Source organism: Panulirus ornatus, chromosome 17 (assembly GCF_036320965.1).
Source record: "Panulirus ornatus isolate Po-2019 chromosome 17, ASM3632096v1, whole genome shotgun sequence".
NCBI lineage: Eukaryota > Metazoa > Arthropoda > Malacostraca > Decapoda > Palinuridae > Panulirus > Panulirus ornatus.
In genome coordinates, this window is record NC_092240.1 from 37,930,490 (window position 1) to 37,951,054 (window position 20,565).

Genomic DNA, 20,565 nt, shown 5'->3' on the forward strand with positions numbered 1-20,565 from the left:
AACAAGATACTGACCAAGACCATCCTTAGTACAGGTATGAAGGGAACAAGATACTGACCAAGACCATCCTTAGTACAGGTATGAAGGGAACAAGATACTGACCAAGACCATCCTTAGTACAGGTATGAAGGGAACAAGATACTGACCAAGACCATCCTGAGTACAGGTATGAAGGGAGCAAGATACTGACCAAGACCATCCTTAGTACAGGTATGAAGGGAACAAGATACTGACCAAGACCATCCTTAGTACAGGTATGAAGGGAACAAGATACTGACCAAGACCATCCTTAGTACAGGTATGAAGGGAGCAAGATACTGACCAAGACCATCCTTAGTACAGGTATGAAGGGAACAAGATACTGACCAAGACCATCCTTAGTACAGGTATGAAGGGAACAAGATACTGACCAAGACCATCCTTATTCTCATGATGAAAGATCCTCGCTGTTCCTATTAGTTTTCCACCCACACTACATATTCGTAACACTTTTCACAAAGTATCTCTGTCAAGCCTTTCAAATACTCTCTCCAGATCCAAGGATGTTGCATACAAATCTTTGTTTCCTTAAGAAATTTTCACACACATTTTTCAAGGTGAACACCTGATTCGCACATCCTCTACCCCTTCTGAAGCCACATTGTTTCTTCCCCGTTTAACGTTCTGTGCTTGCCACCACCCTCTCATCACGACTCGTCCTTACAGCTTACCAGGTACACTCAGCACACTGATACCTCTATAATATGAACACTCACCTTTGTTGACTTTTCCTAGCGCTACCTCGCACACATGAGGGGGAGTGGGTTGTTATTTCATGTGTGGCGGGGTGGCGATGGAAATGAATAAAGGCAGACAGTATATATATATATATATATATATATATATATATATATATATATATATATATATATATATATATATATATATATATATATATACGAACATAGTGCATAGAAACGCGCACCTTTAAAGAACATACAAACCTCCAACAGCCAGGATCGAACCCGTGACCCCTGTGCTATGGGCCATAGCCTAGCGGCTACATTCCCACCTCTTGCACAGGGGTCCCGGGTTCGATCCTGGCTGTTGGAGGTTTGTATGATATATATATGAACTTTTTCTCATTCCAGATCCTAAGAGTATGTTGTCATGGGGTAGTGAGTGGGAAACGTAGCAAGATTTTGATATAGGCTTTTCTTTTTTTGTTCTATCCTATTTATCTTCCATGCAGACTCATTCAACAAACGTCATGGTATTATGCCAGTTCTTTCATCCTGTCGGCTGCTGTTGCCGGAAATATAGAATATGGGAAGAGAACCTTCTTATTTCTCTATCCTAACTTCATTCGTTAAGAACAGAGACAGGGATAGGTGGAGTTAGGGTCAAAACAGATAACCTAGACGGGGGCTAATGGTCTTTCTGTTGTCTGTATTTGCAACGTACTCTCAAGTACTGACTGCGGATCAAGAACCACAAGCGGTTGGAGATCATGTCTAGTACAGGTAAATGTCTTGGAACATTAAACTGGATGAATGTTTATTGGTTTACAAGTGGCTTCAGATGGCTGATGTCATATTGGTGCATTCCTGCATCAACCAGCGCCGTGAAAACCTGAGGTGTATGTTACCCGTAAGAAGGTGTTTGACTTGTAGTAATAAGGAAGCAAGTAGAGTTTCATTTGCGAACTTTGAACAATCAAGCAACTTTTCTATATTACAAAATTTTATTCTCACAGAAAAAGAATGTCTCCCTCAATTTCAGGTGATATTGATAATGATAAGTAAGAAATGGTGATTTCCATGTTGCGCTGTGACTGTAAGGTTCACAATCAGACCACTGTCTGTGGACGTTTGTCGATCCACTCCTTGATCTTGGGGAGGGCCTCTAGCTTGTTGACGTGAGCGAGGAGGGAGGGGAAGTTGTCCAGCAGCTTACCACTCGTTCTCTTCACCGCCCCGAAGATTATGCCGATCATCAGGTCAGCCCACGTGATCTGTGGATCCCAGGCCAGAGTAACAGATACACTTCTGTCTTGCATGATCACAAATGATTTGCTTTTGTAGCGGTCACTACGTACCGCAGAACCAAGGTAAGATTAGAGTTGTTCCACTGGTGGATCACTTCAATGTCTTCATGTCAGGAGTGCTCTCTACAGGAACCTAGATCATCCTACCATCTTCATTTTATTGATACTCATTACAGAAGCCAAGGTCATCCCCTGTAACCTTGTTTGCTCTCAACAGTAGTGTTCTCTACAGAAAGCAAGATCATCATTGTTTCTTCATCTCAGGAGTGCACTCCAGAGAAGCCAAGATTACCTTAGTGTCTGGACAGCATATAATGATATGAGATCTAGGAAAGACTAACTAGTTCATAAGGAATTAGATATAGGGAAAGGTTGTCACTGGCGGACCCATTATATAAAGCTGGTCGTTTTTGCTGGCAGGATAAGACAACAGACAAACCGAGGAAAGTATAGACTTTTGTCTCAATGATGATATCATTTGTATATCACCTGGTGAGGAGGAAGACAGAGAGATATTAGGACATAGAGAAGGAAAACGAGAGGAGGTGAATGAGAGATAAACATAATGAGAAGAGAGATAAACCACACAGAATAAAAATGAGATAAGAAGGTAAAAGGAAAAAATTTCTCAGACAGATGACATCCCACATGACGTGATGCTGCACTATATCTAACATTTAGTCAGCGGGTCGCGTCCAGAGGTGTCAGACACTGCGGAACTTCGGTAAGTGTCCAAACATTGACCTGCAAGTGCCTGGCAGTAACCTGGAAGTAGCTGTCAGTGACCTAGAAGCATGTGGCACTGATGTGGAAATACCTAGCACTGTCTTGGAAATACCTAGCATTGTCCTGGAAATACCTAGCACTGTCCTGGAAATACCTAGCACTGTCCAGGAAATACCTGACACTGATGTGGATGTATCTTGCAAAGGCCTTGAAGTAACTGGCACCGACTTAGAAATACCTGGCAATGACCTAGAGGTGTCCAGCACAGGTCTGGAAGTGTGGAACACTGGTCTGGAATTTCCGGGCGCTAACCTAGAAATATCATGTACTGAATTGGATATACAAATACATACGTGGAAGTACCTGGTGCTACCCTGGAAGCTGCTGGAGCTAACATGGAAGTCTCTAAGACTGACCTGGAAGTACCTGGCACTAGCCTGGTAGCTGCTGGAGCTAACATGGAAGTCTCTAAGACTGACCTGGAAGTACCTGGTGCTACCGTGGAAGCTGCTGGAGCTAACATGGAAGTCTCTAAGACTGACCTGGAAGTACCTGGTGCTACCCTGGAAGCTGCTGGAGCTAACATGGAAGTCTCTAAGACTGACCTGGAAGCACCTGGCACTAGCCTGGTAGCTGCTGGAGCTAACATGGAAGTCTCTAAGACTGACCTGGAAGTACCTGGCACTAACCTGGTAGCATCGATCACTGGACTTTCCTGGCGCTAACCTGGAAGTATCTGGTAGCAATCTGAATGTATTCAAGTTTAACCTGGAATCGTCTGGCATTAACCTGAAAATACCTGTCACTGACCTTGTCTGAGATGAACCACTCCCTCTCCCGCAGACGCTTGTCAAGCCGGATCATGAGAGGTTCCAGGAAAGTCGGGTAGAACACTAGGTTAAAGTCCTTGATCTTATCCTCTTCGGACTTCTCGGAGGTTCTGAGGGGGACCAGTCAACCCAGGCGTTACAACAACATATGCACTTATAATTCCGTAGACACGAAAGTCACTAAAAGAATTAGTAGTATGATGATAAAACGATATGTTAACAAAAACGAACACTCATGAGGCATTTAGGGAGTTGCGTCAGTAATGTTAATTGATATAGTGAAAGCAGGCACTGGTGGAAATCCTAGGCAAGCACGTCTGGTACACTTAAATGTAATAGTACACATATCGGGGTTGTTTCTGTCTATAGCGTTTATATATGAAGGTGTCTCTGAGTGCTCGTGTCTGCTTGGGACTAGCTAGGCTGTAGGGTACTGATACTTAGTGTTAGGAAGTGTTGAAATATCATGAAGAAGCAACAACAATGTCGACCAAACTGATGATGATAAACTTGCATGGTCTTGCGCCAGGAGGGCAGGAAGTCATACACGGTGTCCACCAGGGCGTCGCAGTAGGCTGCCTCCAGCTCGTCTTCAGGTACGAGTCCCACTCGTTTAGCCGCGTAGCGGGCGATGGCCAGAGACTGTGTCAGCGTCCTACCATCCACCATCAGGACCGGCAACTTACCTCCGATAATGTCTGCAAACATATATATATATATATATATATATATATATATATATATATATATATATATATATATATATATATATATATATATATATATATATATATATATATATATATATATATATATTCATATATATATATATATATATATATATATATATATATATATATATATATATATATATATATATATATATATATACATATATATATATATATATATATATATATATATATATATATATATATATATATATATATATATATATATATATATATATATATATATATATATATATATATATATATATATATATATATATATATATATATATATATATATATATATATATATATATATATATATATATATATATATATATATATATATATATATATATATATATATATATATATATATATATATATATATATATATATATATATATATATATATATATATATATATATATATATATATATATATATATATATATATATATATGTATATATATATATATATGTATATATATATATATATATATATATATATATATATATATATATATATATATATATATATATATATATATATATATATATATATATATATATATATATATATATATATATATATATATATATATATATATATATATATATATATATATATATATATATATCATACTTTGTTGCTGTCTCTCGTGTTAGCAAGGTAACGCAAGGAAGCATACGAAAGAATGGCCCAACCCATCCACATACGCAGGTATATGCATACACGTCCACACACAGCACATATACAAATCTATACATCTCAACGTATACATATATATACACAGACGAAAGAATGGCCCAACCCATCCACATACGCAGGTATACACATACACGTCCACACACAGCACATATACAAATCTATACATCTCAACGTATACATATATATACACTCACTGACATATACATATATACACATGTACATAATTCATAATGTCTGCCCTTATTCATTTCCATCGCCACCCCGCCACACATGAAATGAAAACCCTCTCCCCCCGCATGTGCGCGAGGTAACGCTAGGAAAAGACAACAAAGGCCATATTCGTTCACACTCAGTCTCTAGCTGTCATGTATAATGCACCGAAACCACAGCTCCCTTTCCACATCCAGGCCCCACAAACTTTCCATGGTTTACCCCAGACGCTTCACATGCCCTGGTTCAATCCATTGACAGGACGTCGACCCAGGTATACCACATCGTTCCAATTCACTCTATTCCTTGCACGCCTTTCACCCTCCTGCATGTTCAGGCCCCGATCACTCAAAATCTTTTTCAATCCATCTTTCCACCTCCAATTTGGTCTCCCACTTCTCCTCGTTCCCTCCACCTCTGACACATATATCCTCTTTGTCAATCTTTCCTCACTCATTCTCTACATGTGACCAAACCATTTCAATATACCCTCTTCTGCTCTCTCAACCACACTCCGTTTATTACCACACATCTCTCTTACCCTTTCATTACTTAATCAATCCACCTCACGCCACATGTTGTCCTCAGACATCCCATTTCCAACATATCCACCCTCCTCCGAACGACCCTATCTATAGCACACGCCTCGCATCCATATAACATTATTGGAACCACTATTCCTTCAAACATACCGATTTTTGCTTTCCGAGATAATGTTCTCGCCTTCCACACATTCTTCAACTCTCCCTCCCTCACCCTGTGAGTCACTTCCGCTTCCATGGTTCCATCCGCTGTCAAATCCACTCCCAGATATCTAAAACACTTCAATTCCTCGAGTTTTTCTCCATTCAAACTTACCTCTCAATTGACATGTCCCTCAACCCTACTGTACCTAATAACCTTGCTCTTATTCACATTTACTCTCAGGTTTCTTCTTTCACACACTTTACCAAACTCAGTCACCAGCTTCTGCAGTTTCTCACCCGAAACAGCCACCAGCGATGTATCATCAGCGAATAACAACTTCCCAAGCCCTCTCATCCACAACAGACTACATACTTGCCTCTCTCTCCAAAACTCTTGTATTTACCTCCCTAACAGCCCCACCTATAAACAAATTAGACATCAGGCACCCCTGCCGCAAACCGACATTCACTGAGAACCAATCACTTTCCACTCTTCCTACTCGTACACATGCCTTACATCCTCGATAAGAAAAAGACATATATACATATATATATTCCCATGAGTCCACGGGGATAATGAAACACGAAAAGTCCCCAAGTGCACTTTCGTGTAATAATCACATCAGGGGAGACACAAGAGAGAAATATAACAGTCAGTTGATATACATCGAAGAGACGAAGCTAGGACGCCATTTGGTAAACATGTGATTGTCCAAAACATACAACGAGCGTTCATAAACTTATCATTTTACAAATCTTATCAACAATAAAGTTATCTAATTTGTACAGACCATCACTAATATTAAGATTGTAATTCTTTGTGTACTTAATAATAGAAGATTCAATGATATTTCTTTTGGTAATAGAGTTAGAGTTAACAACTGAGATGGCGTTACTCCAGTCAATACAATGATCATAGTTTTTAACATGATTAAACGAGGCATTTGATTCTTGTCCCGTTCTTATACTATATTTATGTTGCTTAAGTCTAACAGAAAGATCCTTACCAGTCTAACCAACATAGAATTTATCACAGTTTCCACAAGGAACTTTATAGATGCAACCAAGAGAATTTTCTGGTGAATTCCTGATTAAGATATTCTTCATAGTATTATTGTTGCTAAAAGCAACACTTACATTAAAGGATTTAAGCAACATGGGAAGCAAAGTGAAATTATCATCAAAAGGGAGAACTAAAAGATTCTTGGTGTCAATAGGAGGTTTGGGCTCAATTCTATAAAATGATTTCTTTGCTAACTTAAGGTATTTATCAATGAAAGATCTAGGGTACTTTAACTTAGATCCAATAGAATATATCTTCTCAAACTCATCATCAATAAACTCTGGACGAAGGGGAAGAGTGGCTTGGGAATGTCTTGGGAGTAAAGTCAGGATTTGGTGAGAGGACAAGAGCAAAGGAAGGAGTAGCACTACCTCTGAAACAGGAGTTGTGGGAGTATGTGATAGAGTGTAAGAAAGTAAACTCTAGATTGATGTGGGTAAAAGTGAAAGTGGATGGAGAAAGATGGGTGATTATTGGTGCCTATGCACCTGGTCATGAGAAGAAAGATCATGAGAGGCAAGTGTTTTGAGAGAAGCTGAGTGTGTTAACAGCTTTGATGTACGAGTCCAGATTATAGTGATGGGTGATTTGAATGCAAAGGTAAGTATTGTGGTAGTTGAGGGTATAATTGGTGTACATGGGGTGTTCAGTGTTGTAAATGGAAATGGTTTAGAGCTTGTAGATTTGTGTGCTGGAAAAGGACTGGTGATACGGAATACCTGGCTTAAAAAGACAGATATAGGTAATTATACGCATGTAAATAGGAGAGATGGCCAGAAAGAGTTATTGGATTGCATGTTAATTGATAGGCGCGTGAATGAGACTCTTGGATGTTAATGTGCTGAGAGGGGCAACTGGAGGGATATCTTATTATTATCCTGTGGAGGCGAAAGTGAAGATTTGTAGAGGTTTTCAGAAAGAAGAGAGAATGTTGGGATGAAGAGAGTGGTGAGAGTAAGTGAGCTTGGCAATGAGACTTATGTGAGGAAGTACCAGAAGAGATTGAGTGCAGACTGGAAAATGGTGAGAGCAAATGACGTAAGGGGAGTGGGGGAAGAATAGGATATATTTATGGAAGCAGTGATGGCTTGCACAAAAGATGCCTGAGGCATGAGAAAGGTGGGAGGTGGGCAGATGAGAAAGGGTAGTGATGGTGGCATGAAGTAACATTGTGCGTGAAAGAGAAGAGAGAGGCGTTATGACGAGTTTTGCAGGGAAGTAGTGGGAATGACTGGAAGATATATAAAAAAAAGAGGCAGGAGGTCAAGAGAAAGGTGCAAGAAGTGAAAAAGAGGGCAAATAAGAGTTGTGGTGAGAGAGCATCATTAAATTTTAGGGAGAAAAAGATGCTTTGGAAGGAGGTAAATAAAGTACGTAAGACAAGAGAACAAACAGAAACATCGGTGAAGGGGGCTAATGGGGAGGTAATAAGAAGTAGTGGTGAAGTAAGAAGGAAATGTAGTAAGTATTTTGAGGGTTTGTTGAATGCGTTAGATGATAGAGTGGCAGACATAGGGTGTTTTGGTCGAGGTGATGTGCGAAGTGAGAGAGTCAGGGTAAATGATTTGGTAAACAGCGAAGAGGTAGTGAAAGCTTTGCGGAAGATGAAAGCTGGCAAGGCAGCGGGTTTGGATGGTACTGCAGTGGAATTTATTAAAAAGGTGGGTGACTGTGATACTGACTGGTTGGTAAAGATAATCACTGTATGTATGACGCATGTTGAAGTGCCTGAGGATTGGCGGAATGCATGCATAGTGCCATCTATAAATGTAAAGGGGATAAAGGTAAGTGTTCAGATTACAGAGGTATAAGTTTGTTGAGTATTCCTGGGGAATCATATGGGAGGGTATTGATTGAAAGGGTAAAGGCATGTAAAGAGCATCAGATTGGGGAAGGGCAGTGTGGTTTCAGAAGTGATAGAGGATGCGTGGATCAGGTGTTTGCTTTAAAGAATGTATGTGAGAAATACTTAGAAAAACAAATGGATTTGCATGTAGCATTTATGGATCTGGAGAGGGCATATGACAGAGTTGATAGAGATGCTTTGTAGAAGGTATTTACAGTATATGATGTGGGAGGTAAGTTGCTACTAGAAGTGAAAAGAATTTATCAAGGCATGTGTAGGAGTAGGAAGAGAGAAAAAAGAATGGTTCCTATTAAATGTAGGTTTGCGGCAGGGGTGCGTGATACCTCCATGATTGTTTAATTTGTTTATGGATGGGGCTTTTAGGGAGGTGAATGCAAGGGTTTTGGAGAGAGGGGCAAGTATGCAGTCTTTTCTTGATGAGGGGACTTGGGAAGTGAGTCAGTTGTTGTTCGCTGATGATGCAGCGCTGGTGGCTGATTCGGGTGAGAAACTGCAGAATTTGGTGACTGAGTTTGGTAAAGTGTGTGAAAGAAGAAAGCTGAGAGTAAATGTGAATTAAAGCAAGGTTATTAGGTCCAATAGGATTGAGGGACAAGTTAACTGGAAAGTGAGTTTGAATTGGGAAAAATTGAGGAAGTGAAGTCTTTTAGGTGTCTGGGAGTAGGACCATGGAAGCGGAAGTGAGTCACAGGGTAGGAGAGGGGGCGAAGGTTCTGGGAGCGTTGAAGAATGTGTGGAAGGGGAGAACGTTATCTCGATATGCAAAAATGGCTATGTTTGAAGGAATAGTGGTTCCAATAATGTTATATGGTTGCGAGGCGTGGGCTATAGATAGGGTTGTGCGGAGGAGGTTGAATGTGCTAGAAATGAGATGTTTGAGGACAACATGTGGTGGGAGGTGGTTTGATCGAGTAAGTAATGAAAGGGTAAGAGAGATGTGTGGTAAAAAAAAGAGTGTGGTTGAGAGAGCAGAAGAGGGTGTTTTGAATGGTTTGGTCACATGTAGAGAATGAGTGAAGAAAGATTGACAAAGAGGATATATGTGTCAGAGGTGGAGGGAACGAGAAGTGGGAGACCAAATTGGAAGTGGAAAGATGGAGTTAAAAAGATCTTGAGCGACTGGGGCCTGAACATACAGGAAGGTGAAAGGCGTGCAAGGAAAAGAGTGAGTTGGAAGGATATGGTATATCGGGGTTGACGTGCTGTCAGTGGATTAAACGAGGGCATGTGAAGCGTCTGAGGTAAACCATGGAAAGTTTTGTGGGAGACAAAATTGGAGGTGGAAAGATGGAGTGAAAAGATTTTGAGCGATCGATTTCTGAACATATAGTTTCTGAACATATGTATATGTATGTATACTTTGAAATGTTTAGGTATGTATATGTGCAAAAACATCTTATTTCCAACACATCCACCCTTCTCTGCACAATCCTATCTATAGCTCATGTCTCACAAACATATAACAATATTGGAACCACTATTCCTTCAAAAATACCCATTTTTGCTCTTCGCGCAAGGTGAAATCGCACGACATGTTTCGTGGAGACATTCCACCTCATCAGGTGCCAGTACTTAGCAAAGTTATCTAGATCCCAACATCACACTTAGTTCCCGCCGTCCAACTCCATTCTTTCTAGACCAAGCATTGTCTGTTACGTCTGGTCGTAAAATTGTAAGGGAGAGTGATTAAGGGCGGTCAGATGCCGGGGGTTAACCTGGGTAGCTGAGTGTGTCATGAACAACTTTTTTCATCTTTTCGTGTTTTGTCAATTCTCTCATAATAATTTGGTTAATGCTAGGATGGGTTTTAGAACTACCTGAGGATAAATTAAAGTTCTTTGTATTAGGAAATAAGACAGAATTAGTGACGTTACGTGTGGCATAATCAGCAGAAGGGTATAAAAAACGGGATTTTCCAGATCTATGAGGTGATCATTTTCATGAAAATGTTTAGCGATCGCATTTTTGTGGTCATCCCTACGGACTGAATGTCGATGCCAGTAACACCTCTCCGTTACAGTTTTACGTACACTTTCATAGAACCTGGGACCTTTGTGTGATAGTAGGGAACTTGAAATCAGTTTTATATTGAGACTGATACCTTTGCCTCGCATAATGCTTTCTCTACTGAATTGTTCTCTATTCTATAGAATAAATCACTTCTGAATGGATCCAAATAACAGCCAGTCACATGAGAATGTTTGGAGTACATCAGCTGTTCAAAATCAGGAAGCAGCAGCAGCAGCATATCTTCCTTCCTGGCACAATATCTCCCTTTGACATCACCATACCTAAAAATCCACCCAAGAAACGAGTTACTCATAATCTTCACAAACTCTAGACTGAAAATGATATTGTCCAGGGCGTATACTGACGGCTCTATCCTCAGTGGGAGGGCGAGAAATGCTGCCATTGTAATCCAACCCAATGGTATAAGGTTTGAGAGGATTTTCTACAATGAACATATGGGCGTCTACCCTACAAACTTAACTGTCTATCATAATCGTTGTTCTTAAGGGTATAGAAATCACAGTCAAACAGTTTGATTATCTCTGATTCTTTATCCTTATTACTTACCCTAAATATCCTGACACCACAATGCAACAGGCTTGTCTCTGAAGCCAAAGGGAGATATGTATGTATCATTGGTCGAGGGATTCAAGTCAAACTGTTATGGATTCTCTCTCATATAGGCCTCCGGGAGCATGAAACTTGATGCTTTAGCCAAACTTACAGTTGATAAAAAAAAGACTGTTGAAAATAACACTTGGGTTGTCAGTCAGGTGACTTGAAACTGTTATTAAAAGAGTACTAACATATCTCTTTAAAGCAAATAGACAAACTTAGATGGGCAATATTAGAAACAAGATCTACGGCACTGAAATGTTTAAAGTAACACACGTATCTGGAGAACGTAGCAAGATCAGCAGACCACAAGAAGCTGTCACTGGCAGATCAAGGCGTGGCAATAGGCACAATTGACGGTTTGGTGGGTGTAACTGAAGATGTTAACCAGTGACCGGTAAAGGTTGTGGCCGGAGAATTGAACGCAAACTATGTATGGTAGATAGTGAAAAACAGAAACTTTTAGAGACATGTTGAAACAGTCTATGTAAGAAACGGCGCATAGCTTTAATGATAATCCTAAGATACCTGAAAGTCTACAATTGTTTCCATTTTCTGCCTTGAGTCGATAGATTGACTGTATGAAAGACTGTAAGTTTATGTGATGAACTCTTTGTGACGATCTATGCAATATCTATCCAACCACTGAGGCCTTGCAAAGATCCCTTGTGATCTTTGTAAATCCTTTTGCGCTACCGTCCCTAGAATGAGCACTGGCTACACAATTAGCTAGCCACTGATAGCGGCAAAATGTAGTGAAGGACATTCCAGAGTATGTAGGACATAGTCAAGTCTGAGTGGAGTCGGTCAGAACCACTGACTCGCCAGGTAGCTACGTGGTATACAGGATTAAGGTTAGGATTGTTTCTTATTAGCTTGTTGTAAGATTTCTTCGTTATGTATATGATAAACACTTTATCAGTCAACAGAATCTTTATTTCTCCATATTACGTACGTTAACCCCTCAATTGATCAAATTAGTCACTCTGTCCACTCAGGAAATTAAAGTTATGGCGATGACGATATCCTTCAAGGTCATCTGATGAATGTTGATCTGGTGAGTTACGGTTATGACGGATGCAGTGACCGTATCCTCCTTTGGTTACACAAGCCCCCGCAGTGTACAGTAGGACTTGACCCAGAAACTTATCACTGGAGAGGGGAACAACAGGTCTCCTGGATCTAGTGGCTGGATCTGACCGCTGGACATACACAATGCCATCAGTCGGCCCCTGAGACACTTCACATGTCTACTGCTCGGCACAGCTTCACGTGGGGGTCTGGGTTTTTCACTTACATGTCAATGGTTCGTATAATGAAGAAACGATGATGATAATGTTAATATATGTTCGCTGTCTAGAGGTCATGTGTTAGTCAAGGGTCAGATCACAATACCTTTCTCTCAAGGAGCTGAAGGAGGAATTCGGACGTGAGAATATACATGCTTATTACAATCAAGATTGTTGTAAACTGAATTAGGAAAAAAAAATATTGGTCTTGAAAGGTGAAAAATCCCCTTTGAGGGTAACAATTTAAAGCCAGATTTGTAGTGTCTGGGGTCGGTTTACTTTCGTTACTGGGTTTACCAATGTAGACTGCTCTCATTTTAGCCACATATCTGTGCCAAACAAGAGGATAACTACGAGGAAGCGAATTCCATAAATGACCAGATTTTCGAGGCAATAAGTAGTTACACTAGACTGGTCGTGGTGAAAATGATATATTTTCCAGGCAGAAGACTTAGAGAATTTAAAGGAAAAAAAAAAAGAAAAATGTCACCATAAAGTGACTTTAATGTGCCTTTCTAAGGAAATTCAGTGAATATTTACGCCAGACTCACCCTTCTTCCTCTCTGGCCAGTCAACCTTCTCGATGCGCTCGTCTGTGTACGGGATGCCACCGTACGCGAAGATCCAGCGAGTGAGCTCAGCGCGGCCTCTGGAGTTGAAGTAGATGAGCTTGTACTCTGGCATGCTGGTGGTGGAGGTCCTGCAGAAGACCTAGATGTTGTTAGTTCCTTACTGGTGTAAACATCAGGATGTTGGGGGTTCCCTGGCTGAAATAGAAATCTGGGTGTTTGGGATTTCGTGACAGGTACAGAAAGCCAGGTATCGGGTTTTTCTTTACATTTATGGAAGCCATGATACAGAAGATGCCCATGTAAAGGGTAATGATGAAATTGTTTATAGTCGCTGACACGTGTAAGAGTCAGGATTTGGGGTTTCAAGAGGGAATAGAAGTCAGGAAGTGGAGGCTTCCCTGATGGGTGTAGCAGTCTGGATGTTGGGGTGCTTGGCAGAAAAGGTGGCCAGCTTTTGGTCTTGTTTACGGCCTCAGTCGCTCGTACTATCTGAGCGAACAAGAAAATGAAGTGTAGATATGCATAGTAAATCTAAGAGTCTTTTACGACAAAGTAAACATCAATATGAAGCAAATATTGTCGTAAATATCGAGAGAAACCTGAACTAAAAAGTCATACCGTTCCGTTAGGAGCAAAAAAGTCACTATCCAGTCAACTGGTCCTATAATTACGGAAAACGGTGACAACGAAGTCATTACAACAATTATTCTACATTCGTATTTACGGTCAAAGACACAACTCATATCCTTAATCTAGTTTCATTTTTGAGGTGAATGTCTGTAACAAATTGACATAGTATACTATCAGCAATGAACAGAATGATGATAGAAAAAAGGCAAGCCCGAATAAGTTTTGTCCAAGGACAGTGAGAGGTGAAAAAATGAGATAGTTAAGTTCTTGACTGATCGTTACACTAAGTCACTGGCTACGATGAAATTCCATATGAATGGAAGTTTGCCACAGTAACGTCGATATTAAAGAAAAAAGGAAGAAACTGCCCGAAAATCATAGTCCAATCAGCTTAACGCTTGTCTCTCGAAAACTTATGGAAACCATAATTCGAGACAGAATTGTAAACCATTTAGAGGATCAACACTTAATAAACGATTCTCAACATCATTTTCGACGATTTCATTCATGTCTGACCAAACCTGCTTGATTTCTTTTATCATATGATCATGTATGATGAAAGTAAAGCACTTAACGTCATCTATCTTGATTTTCAAAAAGTTTTCAGTAAGATTTCACATCCAAGTTTACCAGTAAGATTATCACATCCAAGTTTACCAGTAAGATTATCACATAGTACTGATGGTATTGTACTTTGGTAGATAGGAAATTGTGATGAATGGTGGAGCCTCAGAAAGGCTACACGCAACAAGTGGTATGCTACACTTGCGACTGCTTCTCATTCACATATGCATCAGTGATGTGGGTGGAAATGGGCTTCGTTGTAATAGATCAAAATTTACAAATGACACCGAGTTGGGAAATAACGTACTAATGATGGACTGGAATTACAGATGGCTAATGAATCTTATCATTGATAAGTGCCAAGTTGTTTTACATATCGAGAATGAGAACGGAAAGGTAAACTACAATTGGAATTTTGTTGCAATGCAGAGAGCAGATGAGGAAAACAGGAGTAATAATGCCATGATGATCTATAACCCAGTCAGCAATGCATGGAAGCCGTGAAAAGAGCAAACAAGTTTTGTTGAAATCATAGGCACGACTTTACGATATGTATCCAGGGATACAGTCCTTACTGCTTGTAGTTCGCTGATGCGTTCCATTCTTAAATACTGTGTTCCCGGTATGGGAAACAAATCCTATGAGAACCGACTAAATGACGTGAATCTATTTTAGCTTAGAAAAGAGAAGGTTAAGAGATGATCTGATAAAAAGTATTTAGAAGTATCATCGACCTTGATAATTTTGATGTAGGAGTTACTGAATTATCATCAACTTTGATAATCTTGATGTAGGAGTTACTGAATTATCATCAACTTTGATAATTTTGATGTAGGAGTTATTGAATTATCATCAACTTTGATAATCTTGATGTAGGAGTTATTGAATTATCATCAACTTTGATAATCTTGATGTAGGAGTTATTGAATTATCATCAACTTTGATAATTTTGATGTAGGAGTTACTGAATTATCATCAACTTTGATAATTTTGATGTAGGAGTTATTGAATTATCATCAACTTTGATAATCTAGATGTAGGAGTTATTGAATTATCATCAACTTTGATAATCTAGATGTAGGAGTTATTGAATTATCATCAACTTTGATAATCTTGATGTAGGAGTTACTGAATCATCATCAACTTTGATAATCTTGATGTAGGAGTTACTGAATTATCCTCAACTTTGATAATCTAGATGTAGGAGTTAGTTGAGAATTGATTCGTCTAATTTCAATCGTGGTACGGGATACACACACATGGGCAAATGTTTTACCTCGAGTGAAGCTAAGTACTTTTTCTTCAACAGAATGGTTAACATATGGAATGATTTAGCCAACAGAGCTGCTAAAAGCAGGACTACAGAGACATGTGATAGCAAACCTGGTGAATATTGCTCTTCAAATCCACGACTTACATTATGTGCGCCTCCTTAATCACACTGATAATGTGACGGTTTTCTCCTTGATTTATCTGTCCGTCATCCAATTTTTACCAATCCAATCTGTGGGTTACTGATGTCTTCCACTGTCACAAACAGCCTCGAAGGGACACAATGGTTTGTTGTTGTTTGAATTCCTTTATATTCCTTAATACACTGATAAGTCATCATAACCACAGAGTGAGACTTACAGTTGTGAGACAGAGATGGCGAGGGTGAGTGTACGTTCTTCCTCAGGGGACGGAGACTGGATGGGAAGGTTGATGCTGCTTATATGCCCACAGTATCAAGCGCCTCATCAAAGTCACACCCACAGACAGACGTAGTGACATGTGACTGGCTGTTTGGTCCAGGCACCAGGAGAGCGAGGGCCGGCAACAGGTAAGATAAAGAAGATGACACGCCCCCTTGTGTTAGCTGATCTTATCATTGGAAAGCATCTGCTCGCTTTATAGCTCTGCTGACACAGAGTATGTCTAGTGTAAAGATAATATATGTTTGATATACCCATTTGTTTACAAGGAGATAGTAAAAAGTTAATGTACACAGACGCTTGTTGCCAAAATAAACACACGTGTTGCACTGTCCATTGAGCAACTATAGTCATACTTAACCACAATTTCTTTATCGACGTCCATCAGGGAAGACTCACCAGAAAGCAGTGGATCAACCGTTGACAAACGGTATATCATGATCAAGATCTGACTGTTTCTATTTTCGTCATTTCATCCCAGATGAACAACGAACCTGAGTCAACCAGGACCACCAGTCCTCTAGCCTCTCCTCCCTTGTCTCTCTTCCATTAGTTATGATTCGCGGGCACGATGTTAGGCGTCAGTGTCTCATGTATCTTATCACCGCGTCTCTCTCCGATGACCTGGCGTGTCAGTGTTCCTGAGTTATATGAACCTAAACACCGGACCTAGGAATGAGTCCGCAAGACCCAACGTCAACAGAAGAACCTGTGTTCGTTCATCAGACTCACAGGTGTCCCTGATTGTAGGATGAGCTGTCATCATCAGATACTTTTACCAGTCAGTACACCATCGATCAGGAACAAACTAGTCATGAGAGTAATGATAGTCACTGTATATAATACGTTCTTATGAAATTCTTGATATCATTCCGCTGTAGTAAGAACAACTTTGAGGTGCTGTGGATCAGCTTGACTTCAGGTCTCTGAATAGGTAGGTAAAATCCTAATTCACTGTTTTCTTTTTTTTTTTTTCTTACGTTGGGTGGAGGCTCCAGTCACGATAAAGGTTCACTTCTAGATCGGACCTTAATTGATATATAGAAAGAATTATGAGAGGGAAAAAGAGGAGACAAGGGAAAGCATTTACGAATTTTGGAGGAAGTGAAAAACCTGTCCTTAGAAATGTGCCAGATCAAAGTGACTGGAAAAGACATGAGAGGGCAGAGTGTTCCAAAGATTCGAGGTGTAGGGAAATATCAAACCAGCCCACCCGTGAGTTGCCAACGGCCAAACAGTAACCATGTGTTCCAGCATCTTACCGAGTATTGCTTGGTCCACCTAGTGGTGGGGGTACACAAGCAGCCAGCTCTCGGGAGCAAAGACCAAAGTAATACCCACAGAAGAGGGAAAGTGAACCAAAATTGCGGCGTAAGGCAAGCGAGTCAAGTTTGGAAGTTAGCCTGAGACAGTTTATAAGTCGGACCGCTTTTGACTCAACTCTGTCAAGCAAGAATGCAAAGCCAGAGTCATAACAGATGTGAGAGCAGTACTTCATACAATGACGGATTAATCCTTTGTAGAAAGCGAGTTACTGTGCAGATGAAAAGAAGTTTCGTCATCTAAACAGGACACCCAGTTTCTTAGAGGCAGACTCAGCTATTTCCGTAATTTTCGATGGAGAGATGGGTAGAAACTGGGTCTTGGAGGCATTAAACTTAACCAGATTTTGTCTACCCCACTGAGATATCTTGTCCAAGTTTTATTTTGCTGAGGAACTTGTGTCGAGACGATTTGTAGATAGAGTGAAAGAAGAATGAGCAGAATTGAAGGATGTGGTGGAACGCAGCTTTGAGGCGACAGCGTATGAGTGCATTTGGTTATCTGCGTGGAAGAGGAAATCGTTGATAAAAAGGAGAAAAAGTGTAGAAGACAAGTCAGAACCTTGAGGGACACAGCTGTTGATAGAGAAATGGGGAGAAGCTGAACCATTAACAGCCACAAACATAAATCGGCCGGTGAGGAAGCTAGGTACGAGGGAGCATAGTAAGGGAGGGCAGCTAAGAATGAGACCCTGATGACAAACCCTGTCAAAAGCTTAGTATATGTCAAGAGCAATTGCATAGGACTCCCCAAAATCTTTCAGATGATGACCAGAAATTGGTAAGATAGGAAAGGATATCCCCAGTGATTCTCGCCTAATGAAAGCTATATTGGTGATCAGAGATTCAAGATGTCTGTGGATATAGGAGTTGAGGAGGGATTCAAAGACTCTGGAAATGGTAGATGTCAGAGCAACAGGATAACAGTTTGAGGGGATACAATGGTCACTATTCTTAGGGATGGGATGGATCAACACATGCTTCCAAGAAGGTAAAGTTCTGGTTTTTAAAAAGAAATGGAACAGACAAGCAAGCACAGGTGTAAGTTCAGAGATACTCTTTGGCACACGGGGATGGATGCCATCAGTACCATAAGCCTTGCTTGTGTGAGTCATCAATGGTAGAGATAAAGGAGAAACAGAAACCAGAATTGTATTATCTAGAGAGTCAAAGGGGAAAAGTGAAGGAAAGGTAGAGCGACAGAAGTTGTTAGAGATGTCTTTACCTGAAGACCAGAAAGACCTATCAGTGGATGACACGGAGAGGTTGTCGCATTGCCTATGCATAAAGGAACGCTTTGCTTCACGGATAACGTGCTTGTAACTGTCATGGGCAACGTTAAATGCTGAGTGGGAGTCGGAGGAAGATTTTTGTTTCCCAGGACCGGCATACTTGATTCCTTGCCTGAATGGCCTCAGGACAGGAGTGGTTGAACCATGGATTGGAGGAAGCGGTCGTCTGGGAGGAATTCGGACAAATGCTTCCAATCCTGCAACAATAACTTCTGCTATGCGTCTGGCGGAGACAGAAGCATCACCACATAAGAGAAAGACAGTAATTTACCCAAGGAAAGTCAGAAAAGAATTTCCGTGCGTTATTCCAGTCAGGTTTGTTAAGGTGCCAATATTTATGCTTAGAAGGGGCTGATGGAGGGGGAGATGCTGTTAGAATAGATACATTTATGAGAGTGTGATCAGATGAACCAACTTGGGGAGAGACTGTGTACTTCTAGCGGGTTGGACTAGAGGTTAAAAACAGATCTAGAATATTAGGAGAGTGGTCACAGCGGCCAGGAATGTGGGTGTGTTGGGAGATAATTTGCTCTAAGTCAATGAAGATGCAGAACGTGAGGGATTCAATCCCTCCACCATCCGTATGGGAGGAATTCAACTATTCCCTTTGGTGAACGGTGAAATTCCCCAAGTAGAGGATCTGGGCTTGCGGGTGAGAGGATGTCAGTTTCATTGCACGAGTTTAGGTAATCGAAGAAAGATATAAACTTTGTAGAATTAGGCGAGCAATAGGCGAAACAGAGGTAAAGTGTGGTAGTTAGGAGACAGATCTTGAGCCACATAACATCAAAGTTTGGGGACTCAAGGTCCTCGAGGTGTGCTACGTGTTGATGTTGGAATAAGCACAGACACCATCTTTGAACCGGAATCTTAAGTGGAGATTGTAGTTTGATATAAAAAAAGGGACTATTGATAACATCATTAGACAAGTGGATCTCTGAGAGAGGTAAGATAGCAGTAGAGGTACCAGACCGACGATATTCATCAGAAGAGAGGTTACTAAAGAGACCAAGAATGAGGAATGAAGAAAAAAAGAGGTAGGTTTGTCAGAGAGGGAATGGTTGTGGGGGAGGCCGGTACTACTACTGTCTGAGCCCTCCCTCTCACTGGCAGTGGAGTCAGGCGGAAACCAAGGGATTCTTAGTACCCCACATGATGTCGGGACTAGGGGCCATAGATTTTTTTGGACTCAGACATGATTATATATATATAAACGATTTCGCAGACGAGAAATAGCAAAAGAACTTATGTGAAGGAAATATGCAAGGTTTGAGTGGGTGTATGGCACTTGTAAGGAGAAAATAGCAGGACTCGCCAGGTAGTCCCGTTTTGATGAGACAGAAAGTAAGACCAGTAATTCTAACTTGCAGGATGTAAGATGGTTCCGTGTACCACTCTAACGCCACTCAGTCAGGACGGTAGCACCACACTGGGCTGCTGCTCTCAAGAGACTACTACCGAAGCGTATTTCCTCGGAGCTGGGTCCCAATGTGGCATTTTCAACACAGAAGGTGTTTCTCAAGGGAACTGAGTCCCTGTGTGGCATTGCAACACATAAAATGTTCATAAAATGTTCGTTCGGGGAGCTAGGTTCCAGTGTGGCAGTTCAACACAGTTTACCAGAAGAGGTGTGCCCCATCACAACACTACAACGCACACCCTGAGCCAAATCAAATATTCATCTCTTCATAGAACAGAGACGTGTTGTCTTGTGTTATGTGGCAGC

General features: G+C 40.6%; 2 protein-coding genes across 3 annotated transcripts in view; one reads left to right on the forward strand and one right to left on the reverse strand.

The window, feature by feature from the left end:
• LOC139754425 (very long chain fatty acid elongase AAEL008004) overlaps positions 1-18,896 on the forward strand; it is a 467,896-nt gene extending 449,000 nt beyond the window's left edge. Inside the window, exon 9 of the mRNA XM_071671703.1 lies at positions 18,842-18,896. Coding sequence (XP_071527804.1) covers positions 18,842-18,896 — 55 coding nt within the window. The remainder of the gene's footprint in view (positions 1-18,841) is intronic.
• LOC139754686 (hematopoietic prostaglandin D synthase-like) lies at positions 1,705-16,318 on the reverse strand. Of its 2 annotated transcripts, none has more exons than XM_071672244.1 (5): positions 16,164-16,318; positions 13,317-13,465; positions 4,097-4,280; positions 3,563-3,692; positions 1,705-1,993 (listed from the first exon to the last, which is right to left on the reverse strand). In XM_071672244.1, exons 2-5 carry the CDS (start codon positions 13,447-13,449, stop codon positions 1,829-1,831), a joined length of 612 nt encoding a protein of 203 aa, XP_071528345.1. In that variant the 5' UTR covers positions 13,450-13,465; positions 16,164-16,318; the 3' UTR covers positions 1,705-1,828. The 2 variants fall into 2 exon arrangements, with proteins under 2 accessions (XP_071528345.1, XP_071528346.1); XM_071672245.1 differs by having other exon boundaries at positions 13,317-13,476; positions 16,164-16,272.
• Positions 18,897-20,565: the final 1,669 nt, after the last annotated feature.